The 25,607-nt window shown below is 42.0% G+C and overlaps 1 protein-coding gene across 1 annotated transcript; it reads left to right on the forward strand.

Annotated features, from left to right (window-relative positions):
• Window positions 1-577: 577 nt before the first annotated feature.
• PGK1 (phosphoglycerate kinase 1) lies at window positions 578-23,806 on the forward strand. The gene is made up of 11 exons (XM_030933786.1): window positions 578-658; window positions 6,476-6,526; window positions 10,363-10,518; window positions 10,635-10,779; window positions 13,927-14,030; window positions 14,665-14,784; window positions 19,838-19,952; window positions 20,198-20,377; window positions 21,873-22,050; window positions 22,330-22,428; window positions 22,794-23,806. The coding sequence occupies exons 1-11, from the start codon at window positions 594-596 to the stop codon at window positions 22,832-22,834; spliced, it is 1,254 nt and encodes a 417-aa protein (XP_030789646.1). The 5' UTR covers window positions 578-593; the 3' UTR covers window positions 22,835-23,806.
• Window positions 23,807-25,607: the final 1,801 nt, after the last annotated feature.

The raw sequence follows: 25,607 nt of genomic DNA on the forward strand, positions 1-25,607 counted from the left end.
AACCAGGATTTTCTAAAAGGAGGTGGCATTTGCATTGATCCTGGTAGGGCAGCTGCGAATTCCATGGGATAGGGGGTGGAGCCTTTTCCAAGGCAGTCCTGGGCTTACACTGGGCTGCGGCTGCTCTGGGCGCGCTTCCGGGAAACGCAGCGGCGCCGACCTTGGGTCTCGCGCATTCTTCACGTCCGTTCGTAGCGTCATCCGGATCTTCGCCGCTTCACTTGTGGGCCCCCGCGCCCCGCGATGCTTCCCGCTCCGCCCCTAAGTCGGGAAGGTTCCTTGCGGTTCGCGGCGTGCCGGACGTGACAAACGCAAGCCGCACGTCTCACGAGTACCTTCGCAGACGGACAGCGACAGGGAGCAATGGCAGCGCGCCGACCGCGATGGGCCGTGGCCAATAGCGGCTGCTCAGCACGGCGCGCCGGGAGCAGCGGCCGGGAAGGGGCGGTGCGGAAGGCGGGGTGTGGGGCGGCAGTGCAGCCCCTGTTCCTGCCCGCGTGGTGTTCGGCATTCTTCTCTTCCCGAGCGCAAGTCTGCAGCAGGCTCCCGGGTTGTCCGAATCACCGACCTCTCTTCCCAGCTGTATTTCCAAAATGTCGCTTTCTAACAAGCTGACGCTGGACAAGCTGGATGTTAAAGGGAAGCGGGTCGTTATGAGGTAATTCCGCACGTTTGCCCGTGTGGCCTCTGTGCTCTGTCGCAAACCTCTTTGGCCTGAGCCGACTTGTTCTCTCGTCTGCTCTACGTCGCTTTTAGCTTTTGGCTGGGCCCCACGGGTCCTAGGCTTGGAGGGCGAGGCTGCTCAGGGGTTTGGTGGTTTCTAGCCGCATTTTCTGCAGCCCAGAAAGCAGCCGAAACCCCCTTCGGGGATGGGTCCGACTAAGGAAGGGCTGAGATTGCTGCTGGGACCCATTTTGTCCTTTTTCCTATTGGTGAAATGCAGTTCCGTTGCCTCCACCTCCCAGTCGGCTAGATGAGACTTAATGCTTATCCTACAAATCTCTAGGCTTCAAGGAAGGGACCTTGAAAGGTCATCTTGTTCATTTCCCTTCCCCCACGCTCCTAGATCGTCGCAGACAAATGAGAAACGGCCCACATCTCACAGGTCCCTGCACAAAAGGGTATCTTTCCAAGAGGATGTTGATTTAACTGTTCAGGAGTAGACCCCCCAGTCCCCTACCACTAAAGAATTGGGGTGGGAGGGTAGGGCGGGGCGCACCGGAGGAGGCCCTGCAGAGCTTATGTAACAGGCCTCTGCTGCCCTGCAGCGTGGTATCGTTGGACTCTTGGGCACAGGATTTGCATCAGGATTGTGACATACTAGGTAATGGTAGAGCAGGGTGTGGCTGCTCATACTTGCTGGCCTCCAACCTCATCCCCACGTGTGGCTAGAAAATCAGAATTTTAAAAGTGGGAGAAGGTTCCTTGTGCACTTTGGGTCTCTTACTCTGCGCATGTGGATCTCTGGTCACTTGCCAACACGGCTTCTCTCTTATCTGCCAGAATTGTTGGTATAGTGTGGAGCTTTTACCTTTATCCTTTTTGTCACGTGCGGTGTATTTGTGCATGCCAGGAGCAAGGTGCAGGAGGATGAGTCGGTATGTAACTGATGGACTTGACTGTTCATATACCTTAACAGGATCCAAGAGTGGTGTTTTTGAGGGTTCATAAAGGTTTCTGTTGATAGCATTTTGCAACCTTGACCTTTTTGGGAAGTGGTTGATTGATGGGTAGGCATGTGGCTGGTGTAATCTAGCCCCTTTTCCAATTTGGGCTGGTTCAAGTGAGGGCTTGTGTTGGATATTAACAGACAGATAAGTCAGTAGGAGATCTCCCTTTAACTTTAAACATATGAGGACACGTTTGAGTTAGGGAAGTGTATGGGTACTCTAAAAGTACGTGTAGCTCTCCCCTTCTCTCTAATTTCACTTTGGTCAATATTACTTTGCAGGTAACCTCTGCCCTGCTGTGGAGATAGAATAACCCAATAATTTACGTCTATGAAAAATACCTGGTTTCCACATTTCCCCAAATGGCATAGGCCTTTGTAATCTGGACAAAGTAGGAATCACAGCCATGTTAGTACTAGAAGAGTGCCCTTTCTGGCCCTCATATAATCCTAATAAAAGGGGATAGACCCTGTAAAAAACAGGACAGGTGGACATTGGCATGCAACTAGCTTTTAGGTTTTAATTAGTTCCTTGCATCTCCCCTGTGTTCGAGGCTGATTCTTCCAGATGCATGGACCAACTAAAAGACAAAGAGTGGGACATCATGCGGATAACCTTCCTATAATTGCAGTCTTGGGCTTTATTTCCTCTCTCTGTAGGGAAACTGGCTTGAAGAAGCTAGCTGGGGGTGGGATTGTAGGAGCTGCTTAACTTTTCTCCCTCTGGACCTAATAAAGTTTCATTTAGCACACACCAATCCAAAGCCATGAAATGATTGGCTAGTCATGTTTTGCCGATGGAAAATGACCTGTTCAGGGTTACTGAACTACCAAGTTGGTGGCAGAGCTGGGAGTACAATTTAGGTCTCCTTGGCTATCAGCTAGATCCTCTAGATCAGCTAGATATTCGAGACAATATCAGCTAGATATTCGAGACAATGACCAAGGATACGTTGAAATAGACCTTTCTCCTGTAATAGAGCTTTCTCCTGTAATCTGGATACCTTCTTATTTAGGCTGAGGACATCGTTCCCTGATTATTAATGTATTTCTTGTGAACAGAGAGTTTCGTTGTAGGCCTACTTTTTTGGAGGTGCTTAGGCAGCCATGTGGTGTCAGCTCAATTCTTTTTTGTTTCAACGTGGTGGTTGCTGGCAGTGTTTCCGGAGTGGGGCTTCCTGAGTAGTGGCTGCCTCGTTTGTCGTCTTTGTCCTGCAGAAGTGAACTCTGGTATTTGCTGACTCTTCTGGTCCGCTGGTTTGGATTGCCAAGGGAAATTGATTTGTTGAGGGAAAATGGGGTAGCCAGAAACCTCTGACTTGTTAATTACCAGGTTCCATCTTAGTTTTTTAGGACTCCCAGTTGACTTTACAGCCTCTTTGAATACACTTCTGCTTATTTTTGTGGTAATTTCCTTTCTTTCTCTCATAGGTTGCCAGTCATCCTTTGCTTGCACTTCCTTTTTGCTTGCTCCTGCCTGTTTTTTTAAACCTCACTGGTTTTCTCCAACCTGTTGTAACTTGTAAAGAAACTGCTTTGATGTAGTGGGAAGAGAAACAGGAAAAAATTGAGAGCAGAGAAAAAGTCTCTAAGACACTCACAATATCCCAGTTTTCCATGTGGGGCAGTGAAGCATTGATGGACATGGTTCCTTTGAGAGTTTTTAATGGAACTGGACCTGGGACCTGAGATTTCAGGGGATAGAGACTTGATATTCTTATTCCAGCTAAACCAGTATATTTTTTAATGTTTTATTTTGAAATAATTAAAGATTCATGGGCGGTTACAAAGTTAGAGAGGTCTTGTGTTCACCCATTTTCCCCTAATTAATGCATCTTACCTAATTATAGTATAATATCAAAAGTAGGAAATTGCACTTGTGTGTGGTTCTATGCCATTTTTACATGCATAGATTTGTGTAACCACCACCACAATCAAGATACAGAACTATTCATTCAATCACCACCAAGATCTCCTTCTTGCTACCCCTTTATAATAATAACCACCCTGTTTCCTAACTCCTGGTAACTACTGATCTGTCCACTGTTTCTAAAATTTTGTCACTTCAAAAATACTATACAGTTAGAATCACGTGGTGTATAACCTTTTGGGATTAACTTTTTTCACTTAGCATAATGTCCTCAAAATTTATCCACATTGTCACATGTATCAAAAGTTCATTCCTGTGTATTCTTGAGTAGTATTCCATGGTATGGATGTATCATAGTTTCTTTAACTATCATTGAAAGGTATTAGGGTTGTTTCTGATTTGGGGCTATTACAGATAAAGCTGTGAACATTTGTATACAAGTCTTGGTATGGTCATTTTTCATGGGTAAACACCTAGGAGTGGAATTGCTGGGCCACATCCTTTTGAGGTATCATCCCCAGACTGTTTTCCAAGGTGGCTGCAGCATTTTATATTTCTACCAGCAGTATGTGAATAATGAGTTTCTCTGCATCATTACCAGCACTTGGTGGTGCTATTATTTTTTATTTTAGTTATTCTTCGTTCTGATGGATATGTAGTAATAACTGACTTTGTGCCTGAAGTAAAGCTCAGGAGTGTTATAAGGAAACAAAAAAAAAAAAAAAAAAAAAGGAAATTGTGCATATTTTATGTAAAATGGAACAAGTAGAATCTGTAGGCAAGAGCAGTTCCTGTGTTGGAGTCCTCAGAGGAGAAGTAAAAGCAGAGCTGTTTGAGTGTAGGAGATGAGGGGAGGTAATCCAGAGGGCATTGAGGAGAGAGTATAAACCAAGTCTAATTCATTAGTAAGCTGACACCATGGCAGCTAGGATAGATGAGACAGATTCTTAGGTGTCTCTGCCCAAAGATATTTCTCTCTGTAAGGGTTGGGGGTTGGAGAGTAGCACTGCAAGAAGTGGCTTGTGCCCATCCTTTTGCCATTAGTCCTTTTGAGCATAGGCCTTCTGGGAGGTTGCATGGGGCAAAATGACCCATGGTAATGGGATACTCTCTCTTCTTTGGAATGTACTTTAAGGCTGGCAGGCACCTTGTTCAGGATATTTAAAGAAGACAGAGAATCAAGTGGCCTGAAGCAAAGTAGAGTGTATTTCTTTCATCAGAGGCTTACTGCCTTTAATTTTGAAGACTTTAAAACATGTTTTAATATAGAATTATTTTTCTTCAACCTACCTTTGGAAAGGCTGTTCTTCAGTGAGGTGGATTGGAGTTCAGGCCTAGTGGATATAGGAAATTGGTGGTCTTCTCAGTATGTCTGTAGGAGTTTGTAATTGCCTTAGCCTTAGAGAGGAAGGGGTATTTAAAAAGGCAGATGAAAAAGATGGAGGCTTATCATCAAGGATAGCAGTAGTCTTCCTGATTAGGTCATACTTCACTGTAGTCCCTTTGCAAGTGATGCTAGCTGTTTTAGTAGTGGTTGATGTACTTGTCAAATCACAGAATTACATGTTGGAGAAACATATAACAACTACTAACACTTTTATGGCACTTACTGTGTGTCAGGTACACTTCTTAGCACTTTACAAATTGCTGGCTGACTTAATTCTCTCAATAACTACGAGGTAGATACTGTCATCCCCATGAGAAAAAAATCACTTAAAAATGATCATGCTAGGCACAGACCTTAAAAATAGCTACTATACATTATTGTTTTCATTCACATTGAAGTAGGCTGAGGTTCCAAGGAGTTCAGAATAATTGGTTCTTAAGAATGGTAACACAGTAATCTGTTGGGTAAGAGAGACTGCAGTGCATTATTATCTTGTGTCATCTTGATTACTTCCCTTCTAATTTGCCTGTTTGTCAGGTGGGCTGGGGCACATGTCCCACCCTCTCTTCTCAGGCTTTTTGAAAGAGGCTGTCTTATGTTAGTGTGTATTGCTTGAAGGACCCCTAGTCTTAAGGCCCCAGACTTTCTCCAAAAAGAATGATTTTCTCAGGCTGGGCGTGGTGGCTCAAGCCTGTAATCCTAGCACTTTGGGAGGCCGAGACGAGTGGATCACGAGGTCAGGAGATCGAGACCATCCTGGCTAACACGGTGAAACCCCGTCTCTACTAAAAAATACTAAAAAACTAGCCGGGCGAGGTGGTGGGCGCCTGTAGTCCCAGCTACTCGGGAGGCTGAGGCAGGAGAATGGCGTAAACCCGGGAGACGGAGCTTGCAGTGAGCTGAGATCCGGCCACTGTACTCCAGCCCAGGCGACAGAGCGAGACTCCGTCTCAAAAAAAAAAAAAAAAAAAAGAATGATTTTCTCTTAGTGTGTTTTATTTTTCCAGTTAATTTTTTTCTCCAGTCATGTTAGTTTCACGAGGACCAGAAATAGTATCAAGGGAATTAGGATCAAGATGCATTCCTTATTATTCCTCACCCCTCCAGCTGCTACCCAGATACTATTGTGCCAGACCCAGACAGATATCTTTTTAGATGGAACTGGCTTTAGCTTCCCAGATCTTCAGGGCTAGTTCCTGTGATTTAAGTTAGGTTTTATTTTTTTAAAATTCTTTTTAAAGTATGAGTACATACCCAAAAGGGCACAAATCACAATTTCAAAGAATTACCACAGAATGAGCACGTTTGTATGATCACTGAGGTTAAGAGATAGAACATTACCAGAACCCCAAAGCCTCTGGTGTCCTATCCCAGTCACCACTCCCTCCATCCTCCCCATGACTAACCACTATTTTAACTTTTAATGCCACTGATTATTTTTAAGATGAGATTTGAATTTCCAGCTTATTTAACTGGTTCATTAAAAGTGCATCTCCTAATCTTTGATGGAACAATAAGTTGATCATGGTCTTGAATCTTTCTTTTTTAGAGTCGACTTCAATGTTCCTATGAAGAACAACCAGATAACAAACAACCAGAGGTAAGGTCCCTGCTAAGCCTTGAGCTGGGTTTAAATGTGTGGGTACATAGGATGAAATGTTTTTCCTTTCATATTGTGTTATGGAACTGTAGCAACTTGAGACATACGATTTTGGCTTTCTGTCAACCCACTATCTGATCTGCTTTCTTATTTATGAGAATATACAAATGTAAGCAAAATCTTTAAGAAAGTGATTCCCTTCCCTTTGTTTTTTGAAAGTTAGAAGAATTTGGAGTTCATTTTTTTTTTTTTTTGAGACCCCAGATAGGGTCTCACTCTGTCACCCAGACTGGAGTGTAGTGGTGTGATCACGGTTCACTGCAGCCTTAACCTTCTGGGCTCAAGCAATCCTTTGGCCTCAGCTTCCTGACTAGCTGGGACAACAGATGCATGCCACTACGCCTGGTTAAATTAAAACAATATGTTTTTGTAGAGATGGGGTCTCACTGTGTTGCCTAGGCTGTTCTCAAACTCCTGGACTCAAGTGATCCTCCTGTCTTGGCTTCCTAAAGTGCTGGGACCACAGGTGTGAGCCACCACACCTGGCAGAGGTATTCATTTTTAAAGAATATAAAAGTTGGCTGGGTGCGGTGGCTCACACCTGTAATCCCAGCACTTTGGAAGGCTGAGGCAGGAGGATTGCTTGAGGCCAGTAGTTCGAGAACAGCCTGGCCAACATAGTGAGACACCATCTCTATAAAACACACAAAAATAAAAAGAATATAAAAGTTTAAAGTTACTTGGCTTCTCTTGCAAAATGAAGATCTATGTAAGAGAAGGATTTTAAAAGTACCAGTAGTTATTAAGGTTATGTGTAGTTTTACAAGCCCTCATTCCAGATGGCTCAGATAAAGTCAATTTTTGAGAATTTTCGTTTGTTTTTGCTTCTAAAAAACAAACAGGAAAGACTTCAGAAGTGCATTTTCAGTCAGTTTAGCTGCTCCAATGTCTTGGATCCTAGATTCAGAAACAGAAATTTTAAGTGAGAGTACTGCTCTTGCTTTTGACTAGATTGTAAAAGGTCTTTATTTATTTTTGTCTTTACTTTTTAATTTTTAATTTTTGTAGAATATATATATATATGGGTTACATGAGATATTTTGATACCATCAAGAAGGTTTTTATTTAATTTTTTTCTTTTTTTTTTTTTTTTGAGACAGGGCCTCGTTCTGTTGCCCAGGCTGAAGTGCAATGGCACGATCTTGGCTCACTACAGTCTCTGCCTCCTGGGCTCAAGTGATCCTCCCATCTCAGCCTCCCAGGGAGCTGGGACCACAGGTGTGGGCCACCACACCTGGCTACTTTTTTGTATTTTTTTTTTTTGTAGAGACAGGGTTTTGCCATGTTGCCCACGCTGGCCTTGAACTCCTGGACCTTGCCCACCTTGGCCTCTCAAAGTGCTGGGATTCCAGGCGTGAGCTACTGTGCTCAGCCTATTTTAAATTTTAAATGAAGGGTTGTATTGGCAAGGTGCTTTCCAATGATGTAGACCAGTGGCATCTAATAGAAATATAATGTGAGTCAAAATTGTATTAATTAAATGAAAGGGACATTTAACTTTTTTGGTACTAAGTCTTCAAGATCTGGCATGTGTTTTTATACTTACAGCACATCTCAATTTGATCTAGTTATATATCTAGTACTCAACAGACACACAGACTAAATGACTGTCGTACTGGATGGTGCAGGTCTAGACCCAGAACATTTTCAGGTATTGGTCCCAGAATAGAGCCTGTCATTTTGCCAAGCACATATCTCTTATATCTGTTAAATATTAATAGCGTAAGATATTTTAGAAATATAACTTTTTTAATCATTCCATTCTTTGCTCAGATGTCATATTATCAGACTGTTCCTGGCCATCCTGTCTAAAAATCTCCTCTACCATTGTTCTCCAATTATTTTTGTCCTCAAAAGTAGGGAGACAAAAATGAGGAACAATGGTGTGTTTTTTTCTGTATCTCACCATCTGATGTATTACATGTACACACACATACGTACATGTTTATTGTCTCTCTCCATTAGAATTTCACTTCCATGAGAACATAGACTTTTTTTTTTTTTTTTTTTTTTTTTTTTTTTTTGAGAAGGAGTCTCGCTCTATCTCCCAGGCTGGAGTGCAGTGGCCGGATCTCAGCTCACTGCAAGCTCCGCCTCCCGGGTTCACGCCATTCTCCTGTCTCAGCCTCCCGGGTAGCTGGGACTACAGGCGCCGCCACGTCGCCCGGCTAGTTTTTTGTAGTTTTTAGTAGAGACGGGGTTTCACCGTGTTAGCCAGGATGGTCTCGATCTCCTGACCTCGTGATCCGCCCGTCTCGGCCTCCCAAAGTGCTGGGATTACAGGCTTGAGCCACCGCGCCCGGCCGAACATAGACTTTTTAAAGAAGTTTTCCGTTTCATTCTCAGAACCTGGAATGATGCCTGGCACAAAAGAAGCATTAACTATTTGGTGAATAAATAAATGCTTTTCTTTATCAATTTTAATTTCTTATAAACTGGCAAAATGGCAAGTTAGTAGCAGGTTTGTAACAAAACTTTTAAATGTCTAAAGGGAGTTAATTTTTTGATTAATTTGTAATGTAATAAATGTGATACGTTATGGAAACCAAGCTCTGTACAGTGCAATTATTTTTTCCTACATAAAAAAGTGACTTAGTATCTATTAATATAATAGGTGCAGAAAAGTTACTACATGTTTTTGATTTTTCCCCAAATTTCCTTTGATGGTTTCAAGATTTGAGAATTTTATGTATTTTCCATAGTCACATAAGAAGAGTGTGTTCAGGGGTCCCCAAGACCACCCACATATCTTATGATGATTTACTAGGATTCAGAGTTGTTCTCATGGCTAAAGTTTATTACAGTGAAAGAATGCATGACAAGATTAGGAAGAGGAAAAGACCATGGGGCAGTCTAGAGAAATCCATGGGCTTCCAGTTTCCCATGAGGGGACACATCAAGTGTTTTTCTTCAGCTGTGAAAAATGCAGTAATTGTCTGCAATATTTCTGCCTGGAGAATCCTGCTAGAGACTCAGATCCCAAGATTTTTGTTGGGAACTGGTCATGTAGGTATCCTCTGCCTAGCAACTACCAAAATTCTAAACTTTGGCTGGGTGTGGTGGCTCATGCCTATATTCCCAGCAGTTTGGGAGGCTGAGGCTGGCAGATAACTTGAGCCCAGGAGTTCAAGACCAGCCTGGACAACATGGCAAAACCCCTACAAAAAATACAAAAACTAGCTGGGCATGGTAGTACATTCCTGTAGTTCCAGCGACTTGGGAGGCTGAGGTGGGAAGATCACCTGAGCCCCCGGGGAGGTTGAAGCAGCAGTGAGCCGAGATTGTGCCTCTCCACTCCAGCCTGCTGGGTGACAGTGAGACCCTGTCTCAAAAAAAAAAAAAAAAAATTCTAGACTTCTAGAGTGGGGCAGGTGTTCAGCATAAATCACCATGTTTGTATAGACAGTCTAGGAAGAGTGAATAGCCCTTGTTGGTCTTGTCACTTGTCAGTTAACTTTGAAAGCCAAGTTCCCAGATACCAGCCAGGATCCAGTCTTGCAAACAGGTCCTTCTGTAGATAGCAGCCTCAGGCCTGCTGTGTTAACTCTTTTCTGTGAAAGGGGCAGATACATAATGAGATTGTACAATCCTAGGTGGAGGGTTGGCATTGTATTTAACTTCTTCCCCTAAGGACCACCATTGAATTACTGATAAGTAGATTTGAAGGAACTTGGAGAAGAAAAGGAACTTTATGCTTTATGAGATTATCAGTAAAGTAGTTCCCACTAATTTCTAGGACTAACTTCCTTCTGTTTGTTGTCTCTTTTTGGTTGCAGGATTAAGGCTGCTGTCCCAAGCATCAAATTCTGCTTGGACAATGGAGCCAAGTCGGTAGTCCTTATGAGCCACCTAGGCCGGCCTGATGGTGTCCCTATGCCTGACAAGTACTCCTTAGAGCCAGTTGCTGTAGAACTCAAGTCTCTGCTGGGCAAGTAAGTGCCAGGCTCTGGTGCTGGTAGACTTTGTGGTGGGGGAGGTTGTCAAGCACGTTGTTACTGGTTCTTAACTTTCAGACTGCTCAAGTGTCTTCATCTCTTCCTCTCCTCAGGGATATTCTGTTCTTGAAGGACTGTGTAGGCCCAGAAGTGGAGAAAGCCTGTGCCAACCCAGCTGCTGAGTCTGTCATCCTGCTGGAGAACCTCCGCTTTCATGTGGAGGAAGAAGGGAAGGGTAAAGATGCTTCTGGGAACAAGGTAGGACCTGTGATTTTGACATTATTGGGGATGAGGGCCTGAGTCTGTAAGAGACTGGTTGAAGAATAGAGAAAGCTCATTTAGTTTTCCTTAGACACCTTTTATTGAAGTATACAATACACAGCTTGATGGATTATCTCAAAGTAAACACACTTGTGTAACCACCACCTAGGTCAAGGGATAGAATATTACCAGCGTCCCAGAAGCCCTCCTTCATGTTCACGTGATGTTTAAATATGTTTGAAAAGTATGTGAACACCTTTGTCGTGGAAGAGTATTCGAAAGTGATTATGATGGTCATGATGATGTCACCTTGGATTTAAGGCATTTTCTTAAGACGTATAAAGCATGTTCCTTTAAATCTCTCTTTAAGATAAAGAGGTACAGGTATCACCTTATTTCATAAAGAAACTAAGCCTCAAAAAAAAAAACTTTAGTTTCTGAAAGGCAGTCATATGATTAAAGTTAGAGGCAGTGGTGCTGTTGGTGGGCTTTAGAGCTCAGCCCATTCAATCAGCAAACTTTTTCTGTAAATGGCCAGATAGTTAATATTTTAGGTTTTCTGTGTTGTGCAGTCACTTCCGTCTGCATATAGTCTCTGTTGGAACTACTCATCTCTGCCGATGTTGTGCAAAAGCAGCCTAGATAACTCACCAAACAGATTACTGTGAACTGACAACCGGAATTCAAATATTCAATGATAAAACTGTCTCTTTGCAGATGATTTTGAATTTGCGCATTGGCTAGAAAGGAAGCTGAAGGCATTTTTTAGTACTTTCCACTATTCTGGTCTTTAGTGTCTCAGAGAACAAGATGCTCCGAGTCTAGTATCTCAGTCTCCTTTGGCTTCTCACATTTCTTAAGGTCATTGGGAGTGCCTGCTTTCAAGCAGTTTCTGTTTTTAGCACCAAAGGTGCTGGTCTTGCCTTATCCTGCTTTTGGCATGGTCTTGCTACAGTATTAGGAGTCAAATGCTGACCTAAAATTTGGTGTCCTTTTAAACTGGAATTCATGATGCGTGAACTCTAGGGCTTAGAAGTGGCAGGAGGCAATGGGCAAATTGAAGCAAAACTTTTTATTTAGGAAATGATGAGCTGACTGTGCTAGTCTATGACTATTTTAGTTAATTGACTTGACATTCACTATCCAATGGCTTTTAATACCTGACATTTCAGGAGTCAGTCCCAAGTTCAAAATGGATTAAAAAAACAAAGTGAGGCTGGGCACGGTGCCTCACACCTGTAATTCCAGCACTTTGGGAGGCTGGATCATGAGGTCAGGAGTTCAAGACCAGCCTGTCCCAACATGCTGAAGCTCCGTTTCTACTAAAAATACAAAAAAGTTGGGCATGGTGGCAATTGCCTGTAATCCCAGCTACTCGGGAGGCTGAGGCAGGAGAATTGCTTGAACCGAGGAGGTGGAGGTTGCAGTGAGCCGAGTTTGCGCCACTGCATTCCAGCCTGGGCAACAGAGCAAGACTCTGTCTCAAAAAAACCACAAAAACAAAGTGAGGACATGAGGACATAAACATTTTCCCTTTATCCAAAGTGCCCACATTGATCTTTTAAGGGCCTTCTCTTTCTTCTAGTTATTTGCAGATCAGTAAATGAGAAATGAGTTCTGATTGATATTGTTTATTTCCATGGCACCTTTGTTCATGAAGAGCTTTCAGTTTACCCCGTTTTTCCTTAAATATCTTTTTAAAGAGACAGGGTCTTGTTCTGTTGCCCATGGTGGAGTGCGGTGGCATGATCCTAACTCATTGCAGCCCTCAAACTTGTGGGCTGAAGTGATCTTCCTGCCTCATCCTCGTGAGAGGACTATAGGCACATACCACCATGCCCAACTGACTTTTACTTTTTTTTTTTTTCTGGTAGAGACGGGGTCTTGCTATGTTGCCCAGGCTCATCTCGAACTCCTGGGCTTAAGTGATCCTCCCATGTTGGCCTCCCAAAGTGTTGGGATTATAGGTGTGAACTACTGCCCCGGCCTCCTTAAATAGTTCTTAAATGGAGGGGTTATTATGCCTTTTTGACAGAAGGGAAAATTTCAGAAAGAACAACTTCCCAAAGGTTACACAATGAATTAGTGTCAGAGCTGGACATAGAACTCAGGTCTCCTTACATTTGAGCATTGTTATAATTACTACATGTGTCATCTTCCAATCACTAGTGGCAGATGTTATTCTATTCTAGAGAGGTTATGGGAGTGCCACAATCTTCAATTTTAGCATTAGTGCCTCAGCAATTCTTTGAGTCTTTAGGGAAAAGCCCCATTTTTTATGGCAGTCCCCTTCACCTCCTTGATACATAGGAGCATAGGAGTGGGCAGTGACTAAAATGAACATCCGCTTTGTGCTGTGTACTCTTCTGTGTCATGTCTCCTTTCATCTGGCTTGCTTCCTGTGCATCTTTGCTTAATCTCCTGCCAGAGACTCTGTTTTGCTTATCCTCCCATCTTGCTTTCTGTCCCCTTTGGGGTATCCTTTGATGGCAAGCTGACATTTCAAAGCTCTATGTTTAACTTCTACATTTTCTTCCTCTCTCTTTTTGTAGAAGTATATTTCTTGTGTTCTCAGATGCCTAGCTTCCAGACAAGGCCATAAAATACCTCTTTGTCAATGTAAAGTGTTTCTGAAGTCCTTTTCTGTTGTCATGTTTCCATCTGCCTTCTCTGTCCCAGCTTGCCCTTGTTGCTTTTATAAGGAATATGTGTGAGAGCCCCTTTCACTTCACAGAAAAGCCTTGGTAGTCAGCAGCTTGAGTCAAGTATGATACTATCACAAGGAGAATGTTTAAAATGAGGAACTAAGTCAAGGAGAGGGAAGGATAATCAGAACCTTGAGCTGAAGGCTGGGGAGAGGCTAGTGGGATGTTGTTAACTTCATGTGATTAGAGGTTAAGCTATTGTTCAGGAATATTAGGTTTGCAATTTGAGGGAAGTTAAGGGAGAGTAGAAACATGTAGAAATGACCAAAGTACCTGGAATATTTGGAAGAAAGAACACATCCTACTGCTGGTTGTAAAAAAATCACTGTCCCACCTACTCAGGGTCTTTAGAGATGTTTAAGAGGACTCTTGGTATGTGAAACGCTTTTATAGTTGTCTTTGGAGCTATCACATTTTCTGTTTTTGTTTTTCTCTATAGGTTAAAGCCGAGCCAGCCAAAATAGAAGCTTTCCGAGCTTCACTTTCCAAGCTAGGGGATGTCTACGTCAATGATGCTTTTGGCACTGCTCACAGAGCCCACAGGTACCAAGAACCTTGTTGACTACCACACTAAGAACAGCATTCCTGTTTACTTGAGTAGCCCAAGCTCTGGGTTGCTTTTGGAGAGTCCTGTATTATACTGTAATCCTTTCAGCTTCTCTAATTGGAACTGCCACTGTGGCTCTTGTTGAGTAGCTCTCATCCAAAAAGCAAATAAAAGTAAAAAAATGTTGGTGACTGTAGAGCCTTTTGTGGAGTTTCAGGAAGAGGTTGCTCTTTCTCACCTTAGATACTTTGTACAGAGTTATCGTTTTATGAACGTTATAAGATCAGACTCTCATGCTGTCAGTAGGAAGCAAATTGAGGAATCCTCTTCTGCTATCATTAACCGGCCAATTACTCATCTGTGATTTGCCCTTTGGCCTGCTGAAGAGTGTTAACTGGGTATCTTAAATTCTACCTAAGTTCATTACTTTTTACTCTTTCCCCTTGACCTTGCATTATTAGTTAAAAATCTTAACTTGTACCTAAGTGTTTTTTGTTGCAATGTAGGGATGAAAACCATGATTTCTTGCAGTCCAAAAGTAGAACTATTTTAGTGATAAGGAGCTGGCCTCTAGGACTAGGAGGAATGATAGGGATTGACTAGAATTTGAATGTCTTTGATCTTTTCTAGCTCCATGGTAGGAGTCAATCTGCCACAGAAGGCTGGTGGATTTTTGATGAAGAAGGAGCTGAACTACTTTGCCAAGGCCTTGGAGAGCCCAGAGCGACCTTTCCTGGCCATCCTGGGCGGGTATGAAGAACTCTTTAAGATCATGCTTTAAGTATTGTTTGCCTGGTAGTAGGCCATAACTTGGGTGGTTTATTGTCATACAGCTCAGTCACACTGGGTAACTGAGGAGAATTTAATAAAGGAACTACAGGCTGGGCATGGTGGCTCACACCTGTAATCCCAGCACTTTGAGAGGGCCCAGGCAGGAAGATCGCTTGAGCCTAGGAGTTTGAGACGGGCCCAGGCAACAAAGTGAGACCCCATGTCTACAAAAAAAATTAGCTGGGCGGTGGTGGTATGCACCTGTGGTCCCAGCTACCAGAGAGGCTGAAGTGGGAGGATCACTTGAGCCTGGGAGGTAGAGGCTGCAGTGCACTGTGATCACACCACTGCACTCCAGCCTGGGTGACAGAGCAAGACCCTGTTTCAAAATGAGTGAATGAATCAATGAATGAATAAATAAATAAATAAAATACAGAGGTGTGGGTAGGGTTCAGGAAACCGCAGAGGGACAGTACAGTAATTTGGGGCTAGCAACAGGCATCACCATCTCTAGGCCTGAAGGGACAAAGGGAGGGAAATGGTTATCAGAATTCAGAGGACAGTCGTTGAGGAGAGAGCTATCTGATGGGAACTGTAGCCTTTGGTCAGAGGACACAAGATCTGGTAGGGAGGGGGAGCGAGGACAATAAATATTCTAATCTTTCAGTCTCCTGCTGCTGCGCTCCCTCCTACCCTCAATTTGGCTGAAACCCAAATGGAAACCAGAGGGCAAGAAAGCTCCTTGATGTAGTCCATGCAGGTCTGCCTCCTGTGACACAACAGGGTAGAGAAGGATAGAAGATGGTTCTGCAGGGAAGAATGGGAAAGATCCACCATAGGTGCTCATCTAGCAATTTTGAAGTGTGTGAGCCTTTTACATACATACAACCTGGCAAGGTATAACTATGAAAACCTCTTCATATGTGTTTAATATATAATTTAGACCTAATTTCTCCAGATTACATACCTATTTTATTTTTTCTCCTATAGGGTAAGGCAGCAAGTAGATAATGATTTTCTTTTTTTTTTTTTTTTATTATACTTTAAGTTCTAGGGTACATGTGCATAACGTGCAGGTTTGTTACATATGTATACTTGTGCCATGTTGTTGTGCTGCACCCATCAACTCGTCAGCACCCATCAGGTCATCATTTATATCATGTATAACTCCCCAGTGCAATTCCTCCCCCCTCCCCCCTCCCCATGATAGGCCCCAATGTGTGATGTTCCCCTTCCCGAGTCCAAGTTTCCTCATTGTTCAGTTCCCACCTATGAGTGAGAACATGCGGTGTTTGGTTTTCTCTTCTTGTGATAGTTTGCTAAGAATGATGGCTTCCAGCTGCATCCATGTCCCTACAAAGGACGCAAACTCATCCTTTTTTATGGCTGCATAGTATTCCATGGTGTATATGTGCCACATTTTCTTAATCCAGCCATCCCACTACTGGGTATATACCCAAAGGATTATAAATTATTCTACTACAAAGACACATGCACACGTATGTTTATTGCGGCACTATTCACAATAGCAAAGACTTGGAATCAACCCAAATGTCCATCTGTGATTTTCTAATGGCTTAGTTAAAAATAGAAATTTCAGAATTGAGGATTGAGAGGAGGATAAATTTTAGGTGATAAAGCAGGGATAGAGAGCCAGCACTGCTTGGATAAGACAACTTCCTGTGACTTGGTGTGGTGATCTAGGTAGCAGCCTCTTTATGGCTGGAGGCCCATTACCCTTCTATGAGCAGAGTTTTTTCCCCCAGGGGAGTGAACATACTCTTTCCTGATGAAAATTGACTCTGGAGTTGGGTGTCAATTTCACGTAGTATAGTTGCTTATACTGTTTGGCTCTGTGTCTCCAGCCAAATCTCATCTCGAATTATAATCCCCATGTATTGTGGGAGGGACCTGGTGATTGGATCATGGGGGCGGTTCCCCCCATTACTGTTCTTGTGATAGTGAGTTCTCACTAGATTTGATGGTTTAAAAGTGTTTGGCAGTTCCCCCCTCGCTTGCCTCTCTTTTGCCACCATGTAAGATGACTTGCTTCCCCTTTGCCTTCCGCCATTATTGTAAATTTCCTGAGGCCTCTCCAGCCATGGGGAACTGTGAGTCAATTAAACCTTTCTTTATAACTTACCAAGTCTCAGGTAGTTCTTTACAGCATTGTGAAAATGGGCTAATACAGTTGCTCTCTAGGCTTTATGAGCCCAGTTTCAGAGTCTTAAAAATAACTAAGGTAGATACAGGTTATTGTGTCTTGTTCTTGGAAAAAGATATATATTCCTGGGCTTTGTTCTCCAACTTTCTGTAGACCTGGAATATGGGAGTGAGTGCCACCTAGTGCCACCGTATAGTTAGGTTTTTAGGTTCAGACTGAAATAGCTGTTATGGGGAAGTGGATATGAGATTTTTTTGCCACCTTTCTTGCATTGTAGTTTCCCTAGGCCATTAACAGTTTTTGGGAAAACTTATTTTTTATTAAACATGTTAATTGTAATAAACACTCATGTACAGAAGTTGAGGGAATAGTATAGTAAACTCCCAGGTACCCATTACCCTGTTTCAACAATTAATTGACATTTTTGCTAATCTTGTTTCTTTTATGTCCTGTTTTGTCAGGAATGTATACACACATATATATGTATATATTCCTGACAAAGTGAATACAAGTGAAATAAATATGTGTGTGTGTGTGTATCTATCTATCTATCTATCTATCTATCTATCTATCTATCTATCTATCTACCTATCTATCTATTTTTTTTCTGCTGCCCGGGCTGAAGTGCAGTGACATGATCACAGCTCACTGCAGCTTTGACCTTCTGGACTCAAGCGGTCCTCCCACCTCAACCTCCCGAGTAGCTAGGACTACAGGCATGCATCACCATGCCCGGCTAGTTTTTGAATTTTTTTTGTAGAGACAGGGTCTCACTATGTTGCCCAGGCTGGTCTCGAACTCCTGGGCTCAGGCGATCTGACTGCCTTGGTCTCCCAAAGTATTGAGATTACAGGTGTGAGCTTGTGCCTGTAATGTTTTTAAGTTAGCCTTAGATATCATAATACTTTCACTTATGTAGGTTTGAGTATCTCTTATCTGAAATGCTTGGGACCATAAGTGTTTTGGATTTCAGATTTATTTTTGGATTTTGGAATATTTGCATGGTACTTACTAGTTGAGGATCCTAATCTGAAAATATGAAATCTGAAATGTTCCAATGATATTTCCTTTGAGCTCAGATAGTTTTGATCTTGGAGGATTTCAGATTTTTGGAATAGGGATCCTCAACCTGTAATACTCCTGTATACATCTGGTAACTGATAAGCAGATTTCTTTTAAATAATCACCACATTATACCTAACAAATTTAGCAGTTTTGTTACTATGATCTAATACCCAATCTGTATTCAGATGTTCTTGATCATCTCAGAAGTGTCTTTTTACAGTTGGTTTGTTTGAATAAGGATTCAAATGAAGTCCATGCATTGCCTTTGGCTGTTAGGTATCTCTTGTAATAATCCCCTATTATTTTCATTTTGTTGATTTGTTGAAGAAACAGGCATTCGAGCTGTAAGCTATTCTTTAGAAGAAATTGAACTCCTTTCTAACTGCTTTCTTCCGTGTGTGTGTGTGTATATATGTGTGTATTTAAAACGATCTATCTTTATTCTTGGTGGTAACCAATCTTTACAACTGAAATAAATAGTAAATAGTTTCTTGCCATCCATTCACCCACATCACTGTTGTTTCATACCTCCTTTTCACAAATCCTAGCATAGGGTCTCTCACCGGATAGGTATTATCTTGTTTATTGAATGAAGAAAGAAACAGACGCAAGGTGATTTGTCCATGTAAGTGGGATTTAGTTATATGGGAATATTTATGGAAGGCAAGCTATTACTTTGTTTCTCTTTAGTTTGGATCTTTTTTGTCTCATAGAGAGATGAAAGATAAATGTGTGTTTATCTTATTTCCATCTACTAGAAAATAAACTCCCAAAGGGTAGGGTTCTTTCTGTTGCCTTTGCCCTCTGATGTTTCTCAAAGACCTAGAATAGTGCTTGGCACAGAGTAGGTGCCCAGTAAATGTGTTGAATTGGGTGATCCAACAAAAATAAATGCCATAATGAAAATATCCCGGCTGGGCATGGTGGCTTAGGCATGTAACCCTAGTGGAAGTTTGGAAGGCCAATATAGGAGGATCACTTGAGCTCAGGAGTTTGAGACTAGCCTGGGCAACATAGTGAGATCTTGTCTCTACAAAAAAATTTAAAAAGAAAAATTATCCAGGGGTAGTGTTGTATGCCTGTAGTCACAGCTCCTTGAGAGGCTGAGACAAGAGGATTGCTTGAGCCTAGGAGTTCCAGGTTACAGTGAGCTATGATTGTACCACTGCACTTTAGCCTCGGCAACAGAGTGAGACTTTGTGTTGAAAAGACAGAGAAAAAAAATGTCCCAGCAACTGAGCATAGGGTATGACTTCTGGAATATCTATTTTTGTTCAGTATATATTTATTTAGTATACAGTCTGATCCCTGCTCTAAGGTTAGGATAATTCTGAGTGTCTCCAGGATCCCACAGTTAGCAATCGTGCTTAGACACAATTAGCAACCTTGATGCTCTGAATTGTGTGTGTGTGTGTGTGTGTTGGGGAGTGTGCAAAATAGATTTGGAACCCATAGTTTCCTTAGATAAGAGTAGGTCTTCTGAGCCCTACTTAAACAAAGAATATGGATTTAAATCTGTTGTCCATCAGCTTCTAGGTGGAATTAAAAAAAAATGTACTGATGGTAAGTGGGGTGAGGAATTTTTAAAAAGATGTACTGATGTCTGGAGCCATACCTTAAAAGGATTTCTTAGAAATGGATTGAGTTTTTGGGTTGGAGAAACATAGAGCAAAGTTAGGCAGTACTTTTGTCACTTTGAGACTTTCTTTGTTCCTGTGCCTTGAAATAGAAACTCAGGTTCTATGTAATATCACTTCTCTAGTCCATTGTTCTTTAAGTGATGATTCTTGCTTTCTCTTCTAGAGCTAAAGTTGCAGACAAGATCCAGTTGATCAATAATATGCTGGACAAAGTCAATGAGATGATTATTGGTGGCGGAATGGCTTTTACCTTCCTTAAGGTGCTCAACAACATGGAGGTAGGAAACCAATGCCAAGTGGATGTGAAATAGCTCTCCATGGTAATAGCAGGTTGTATAAATGTAAAAAGAGAACAGTCTTTTAACATGAGCCCTGAAAACTCCCATTTTTATTTATTTTGGCAAGTCTTTTGTCTTTGCATTGTTCGTTTATACTGTATTGTGTCTGGTTCCTCTCTGCTTTGTGAGGCAGTCTTGTTCTTAGTATAGATGCTGACTTCCATCATTTTGGCTCCCCTATGTAGATTGGCACTTCTCTGTTTGATGAAGAGGGAGCCAAGATTGTCAAAGACCTAATGTCCAAAGCTGAGAAGAATGGTGTGAAGATTACCTTGCCTGTTGACTTTGTCACTGCTGACAAGTTTGATGAGAATGCCAAGACTGGCCAAGCCACTGTGGCTTCTGGCATACCTGCTGGCTGGATGGTGAGTCACTTGAGTGGGTTGGTAGTGTGAGTGAACAGAAACTTTGTGGTATCAATCATTCATTGAATCAGCCAATCAACAAGCATTTTAAAACAATCTCTATCAATCTCTATAGGAGATTGTTGCAGTGAGTCCCTCGTTATGGAAGAATCTGTGGGAGAAAAACAGTGCTATTGGATTTCTGGCCTTCAGTAATGTGTTGCAAAACCTTTTTTTTTTTTTTTTTTTTTTTTGAGACGGAGTCTCACTGTGTCACCAGGCTGGAGTGCAGTGGCACGATCTCAGCTCACTGCAACCTCTGCCTCCCAGGTTCAAGCAATTCTCCTTCCTCACTCTCCCCAGTAGCTGGGACTACAGGTGTGCACCACCATGCCCAGCTAATTTTTGTATTTTTCGTAGAGACGGGGTTGCACCATGTTGGTCAGAATGATCTTGATCTCTTGACCTCATGATCCACCCACTTCAGTCTCCCAAAGTGCTGGGATTACAGGTGTGAGCCACTGTGCCCGGCCCATTTTTAGTTTTATCTGTTTTTTCTTTATCTGTTTAATGTGTATTAAGTACTTACTATGTGCTGGAGATAGTGTCATGTACTTTCAAGGTTTGGGTTGTTTTGGATTATGTTGCTATCTAGAAAGCTATATAAGAAAACTTTCTCATATGAAAAAATTAATAAGTATATTGATTACAATCAGGGAGAAATGTAAGTGTATATTAAAGACTAATATAGTTGATTTTAGGGTGCTCCAAATATCATTTTGATTGCTGTGTAAAATTGTATCATGTTTTTACCGTGCTAGTTTGCTTATTTTTCTTTTGTCAGGCATTCATGTATTATTTAGTTCAGTGTTTCTCAAAGTGTGTTCCTAAGACCAGCAGTATCAGTATCATTTTTGGAACTTGTTAAAAATGCAAGTTCTTGGGCCCCACCCCAGACCTACTGAATCAGGAACTGGGGGTGGGGCCCAACAGTCTGTGTTTGAATAAGCTCTCCTGGTGATTCTCATGCGTGGCAAAGTTTGAGTACTACTGATCTAGTTCACTGTCATTCTCAACACTATTGACATCTGTTTTTTTGTGGGGGACTGTTGAATTGTAAGGTTGTTGAAAACATCCTTGGCCACTAGATGCCAGTAGCACCCTCCCAAGTTGCAACAACAACACTATCTCTAGACATTGCCACATGCCTATCTATTGTGAAGGGGCAGAACTGACCCTGGTTGAGAACCATTGATCTAGTCTTCACTAACATAAATAGTGTGGCTAAGAATGTCTTTATTAAATAACTTTTGAGGTTTTCTTTTAGTCTTGATCTTCCATACAGCAGAATTTTTGAGTACAAAGGGCATGAACAGGTTTATAATTTTAAAGACTGAAGGGTACCATTTGGTTCTAGAAGAAACTTTGATGTGCAGCCCTGAGTTCTGTTCTTGGTGGAGGTAGTGTTTAAGTAGCTTTTCTTGATAGCTCATCTTCTCTCACCTCTACCCGTCAGGGCTTGGACTGTGGTCCTGAAAGCAGCAAGAAGTATGCTGAGGCTGTCACTCGGGCTAAGCAGATTGTGTGGAATGGTCCTGTGGGGGTATTTGAATGGGAAGCTTTTGCCCGGGGAACCAAAGCCCTCATGGATGAGGTGGTGAAAGCCACTTCTAGGGGCTGCATCACCATCATAGGTAAGTGGTACTATACAAAGCTACTACCAGTATAAGCTGGCAGAATTCTGATCAGAGGAAGGTGGAGTGGAGAACTTCTTCTGTGTCTCTTTATTCTGGGTAAATCTTAAGAACTAAACAGGTAGATAATTTACAGAAGAGCCTCTTGGTAAGATAGAGTTGGGGTTTATCAGCTACCTTTTGGATTGGAGAGCACACTGCCTTACAGTTTTGGTGCCAATCCATTTTTTTTCTTTTCTTTTCTCTCTCTTCCCTTTTTACCTGGCTTTCATTCAACAGGTGGTGGCGACACTGCCACTTGCTGTGCCAAATGGAACACGGAGGATAAAGTCAGCCATGTGAGCACTGGGGGTGGTGCCAGTTTGGAACTCCTGGAAGGTGAGGTTCTTCTGTTTTTTGACTTGTTTGGGAGAAGGGCGGGACTGTGTAGTGAGAGGTGGGTAGAATGGAGTGGAGAAAGTTAGTAAGTAGTGTTTTCATTAGCAGTCATTACTAGCTGGGCAGTACAGAGGAACTTCAGATAAAGCTTCTGGCATCCGCTGAGGCGGGGAGGGACAGATAGAAACTTGTTCTGAGAGTTATGGTCTAGTAGACCTGGAATCCAAAGTGTAAAAGTTGGCCAACTCCTGGCCATATATCCTAAAAAGAGCTGGCATGTTATTGGGAAGATAAAGTGGGGGGAGATCTGGCTTACTGTGCACTATAGTAATGCTGTCTATGTATGTGTGCTCTCTCAAAAACAGGTAAAGTCCTTCCTGGGGTGGATGCTCTCAGCAATATTTAGTACTTTCCTGCCTTTTAGTTCCTGTGCACAGCCCCTAAGTCAACTTAGCATTTTCTGCAACTCCACTTGGCATTAGCTAAAACCTTCCATGTCAAGGTTCAGCTAGTGGCCAAGAGATGCAATGCCAGGAACCCTTAAACAGTTGCACAGCATCTCAGCTCATCTTTACTGCACCCTGGATTTACCTACATTCTTCAAGATCCCATTTGAATTTCTTAGTGACTAGACATTGTGCATTCTAGAGTGCATATATATATTTTGCTTGTTAAAACAAGTGAGCTGTGTTAGCTTAGTTCTCTTTTGATGTAGGCTATTATGATTAGCTTTGTCACTGTTTCACTACTCAGCATGGAAACAAGATGAAATTCCATTTGTAGGTAGGGAGACAAAATTGATGATCCATTAAATAAACAATAAAAGTGTCCACTGAAACCGTGATTTTTTTTTTCCTGTCATACTTTGTTAGGAAGGGTGAGAATAGAAACTTGAGGAACGCATTGCTGAATGCGAGAAGTGGGGCAGCAGCAGTGGAGAGATGGGACAATTAGATAAATGTCTTTATCAAGGTCCTACTTTATGGCAGACATTGTGCTAGTGCTTTTATTCTAACTTTTATGTTTATCAGTTACACATGATCATAATTTAAAAAGTCAGGGCTTGTAACAAAAAAGCCCCAGCCCATTCCTCCCATTCAAGATTCCCACTGCCCAGAGGTGACCACTTTCAACTCTTGAGTTTTTCAGGTATATACCTCCATGTTTCTAAGTAATATGCTTATATTGTTCACTTCTTTTTTTTATTTTTTAAAGAAATCTATCTTTCATACCATGGAGGAAGGCTCTGTTTCACATATATTTCTACTTCTTCATTCTCAGTATAGTTTTGTCACAATTATAGATTAGATCAAAAGTCTTCATACCTAATACTCACTGCTGAGCTATGTAGTATGCACGATTGAATTTACTTATGTAACTTTTATTGTCTTTGGCGTTAACAGTGTTTAAAAAAATTTTCTTTTTCTGTGTATACCCATCAGCGATTCATTCCCAAATCTTCCAGAAGTGTGTCTCAATATATTAAAAAATATTGAATAATCCTTGTTAGAGATATCCCTGCAGGAGTCCTTGGTGCTCCTTTTCCAATTGGTACTTGATGCCCTCTAAGTAAGCTGTACAGCTAGCTATTGCTCTGGGATTTCATATAACCTTCTTGGGGATTTCTTTTACCTCCTGTGTTAGACTCCTGTTTTCTGGATTCCCCCTTTTCCCTCTTTCTTGGTCTACTTTTTGTAGAACACAAGACTCTACTAGCTTCCTGAGAAACGGTGCCTGGGAGGCAAGACCTCTAAGACTTTGTAAGTCTGAAAATGTCTTCATTCGACCCATATGCTTGATTCCTAGTTTGGCTATATATAGAATTTTAGCTTCCTAGTTTGGCTATATATAGAATTTTAGCTTGAGTATCACTTTTTGAGACTCGAAGCCACTGTTTCATTGTCACTGTTGAGAATCTAATGGCCATTCGGATTCTTTCATCATCTTTATAATTTTACCTTCCTATCTCTTTCCTGTCCTTCTAATGGAGTTTTGGGAGAGAGCAGAGGTAAACATGACTTCAAAAAGCCATGTCTGACCGGAAATTCTGTGCTGGCAAGATATGTATTTCACCTTTAGGGACAAAGAAATAGTTAAACTTTTGGACAGGACCACAGAGCTACTGAGTAACAGCAGGGATTCAAGTCCAGGTTTGTCTGGTTCCAGTGGCTGATGCTTTTCCAATGTGCCTCCCTCCCTGACATGATGCTTCTAGACTATAGATGCTTCTAGACTCTATCCCTGACACGATGCTTCTAGACTATTTTGTTTAACCCGTGATAGAATAGCAAAAGAAAATTTTGGTGGTTTCTCTGAACAAAACAAATTTGAAAGCTCAAGTTTTTTCTTACTTCATTTGTATTTTAGTTAATACTGTGCCCGTATTTGTAGTTAATTTTAAATTGCACTATGTTTCTGCATACCTCTAAGGGTACTCAGGAATTCTAGTCCAATTTTTTTGACTCTTTTTCCTACTGATTACCTTTCCTCCAACATTTAAAAAATTATTTCAAATGGAACTGAAAGAAGCATAAACTCCCATAAACCCAGCACCTAGACTCTACAGTTGCCAACATTATCTATCCAACAATCTCCGACTGTACCTTTTAAGTACTTTCTACTGGACTGTTTCCAGTAGAAAGTACTTAAAAAGTACCCCCCATTTATTTGGGTTGTTAACCTAAAGAATGAATGGGGGAAACTCCAGTCGTAAACAACTTGTCAGGCAAATACATTTGAGTTCCTGTTACGTGCTTAAAGACGACGTGATAGAGGGAATATAAGATAGCATTTATGTTCCGAAGGAATTTTTAACCTAGCCAAAGAAGATAGTAGATAACTTGTGTGCATATAAGCTAGAACAGCGTAAGGGGCGGGGCATGGTGGCTTATACCTGTAATCCCAGGACTTTGGGAGGCTGAGGCGGGCAGATCACTTGAGGTCAGGAGTTTGGGACCAGTCTGGCTAACATGGTGAAAACCCGTTTCTACCAAAAATACAAAAATTAGCCGGGTGTGGTGGCGGGTGCCTCTAGTCCCAGCTATTGGGAAGGCTGAGGCAGGAGAATCACTTGAACCCAGGAGGTGGAGGTTGCAGTAAGCCGAGATCACACTACTGCACTCCTTCTTGGGTGACAGAGCGAGACTGCCTCATAACAAAAACCCCACAAAACAGTATAA

The sequence above is a fragment of the Rhinopithecus roxellana genome, chromosome 7 (assembly GCF_007565055.1).
Source record: "Rhinopithecus roxellana isolate Shanxi Qingling chromosome 7, ASM756505v1, whole genome shotgun sequence".
Taxonomy (NCBI): domain Eukaryota; kingdom Metazoa; phylum Chordata; class Mammalia; order Primates; family Cercopithecidae; genus Rhinopithecus; species Rhinopithecus roxellana.

Excerpts from the sequence above, each read along its gene's own strand:
- PGK1 (XM_030933786.1), top strand. The coding sequence starts at position 594 with ATGTCGCTTTCTAACAAGCTGACGCTGGACAAGCTGGATGTTAAAGGG. Across the intron at positions 19,953-20,197 it reads AGGTGCTCAACAACATGGAG|ATTGGCACTTCTCTGTTTGA; the intron begins GTAGGAAACCAA and ends TCCCCTATGTAG. Across the intron at positions 22,429-22,793 it reads CAGTTTGGAACTCCTGGAAG|GTAAAGTCCTTCCTGGGGTG; the intron begins GTGAGGTTCTTC and ends TCTCAAAAACAG.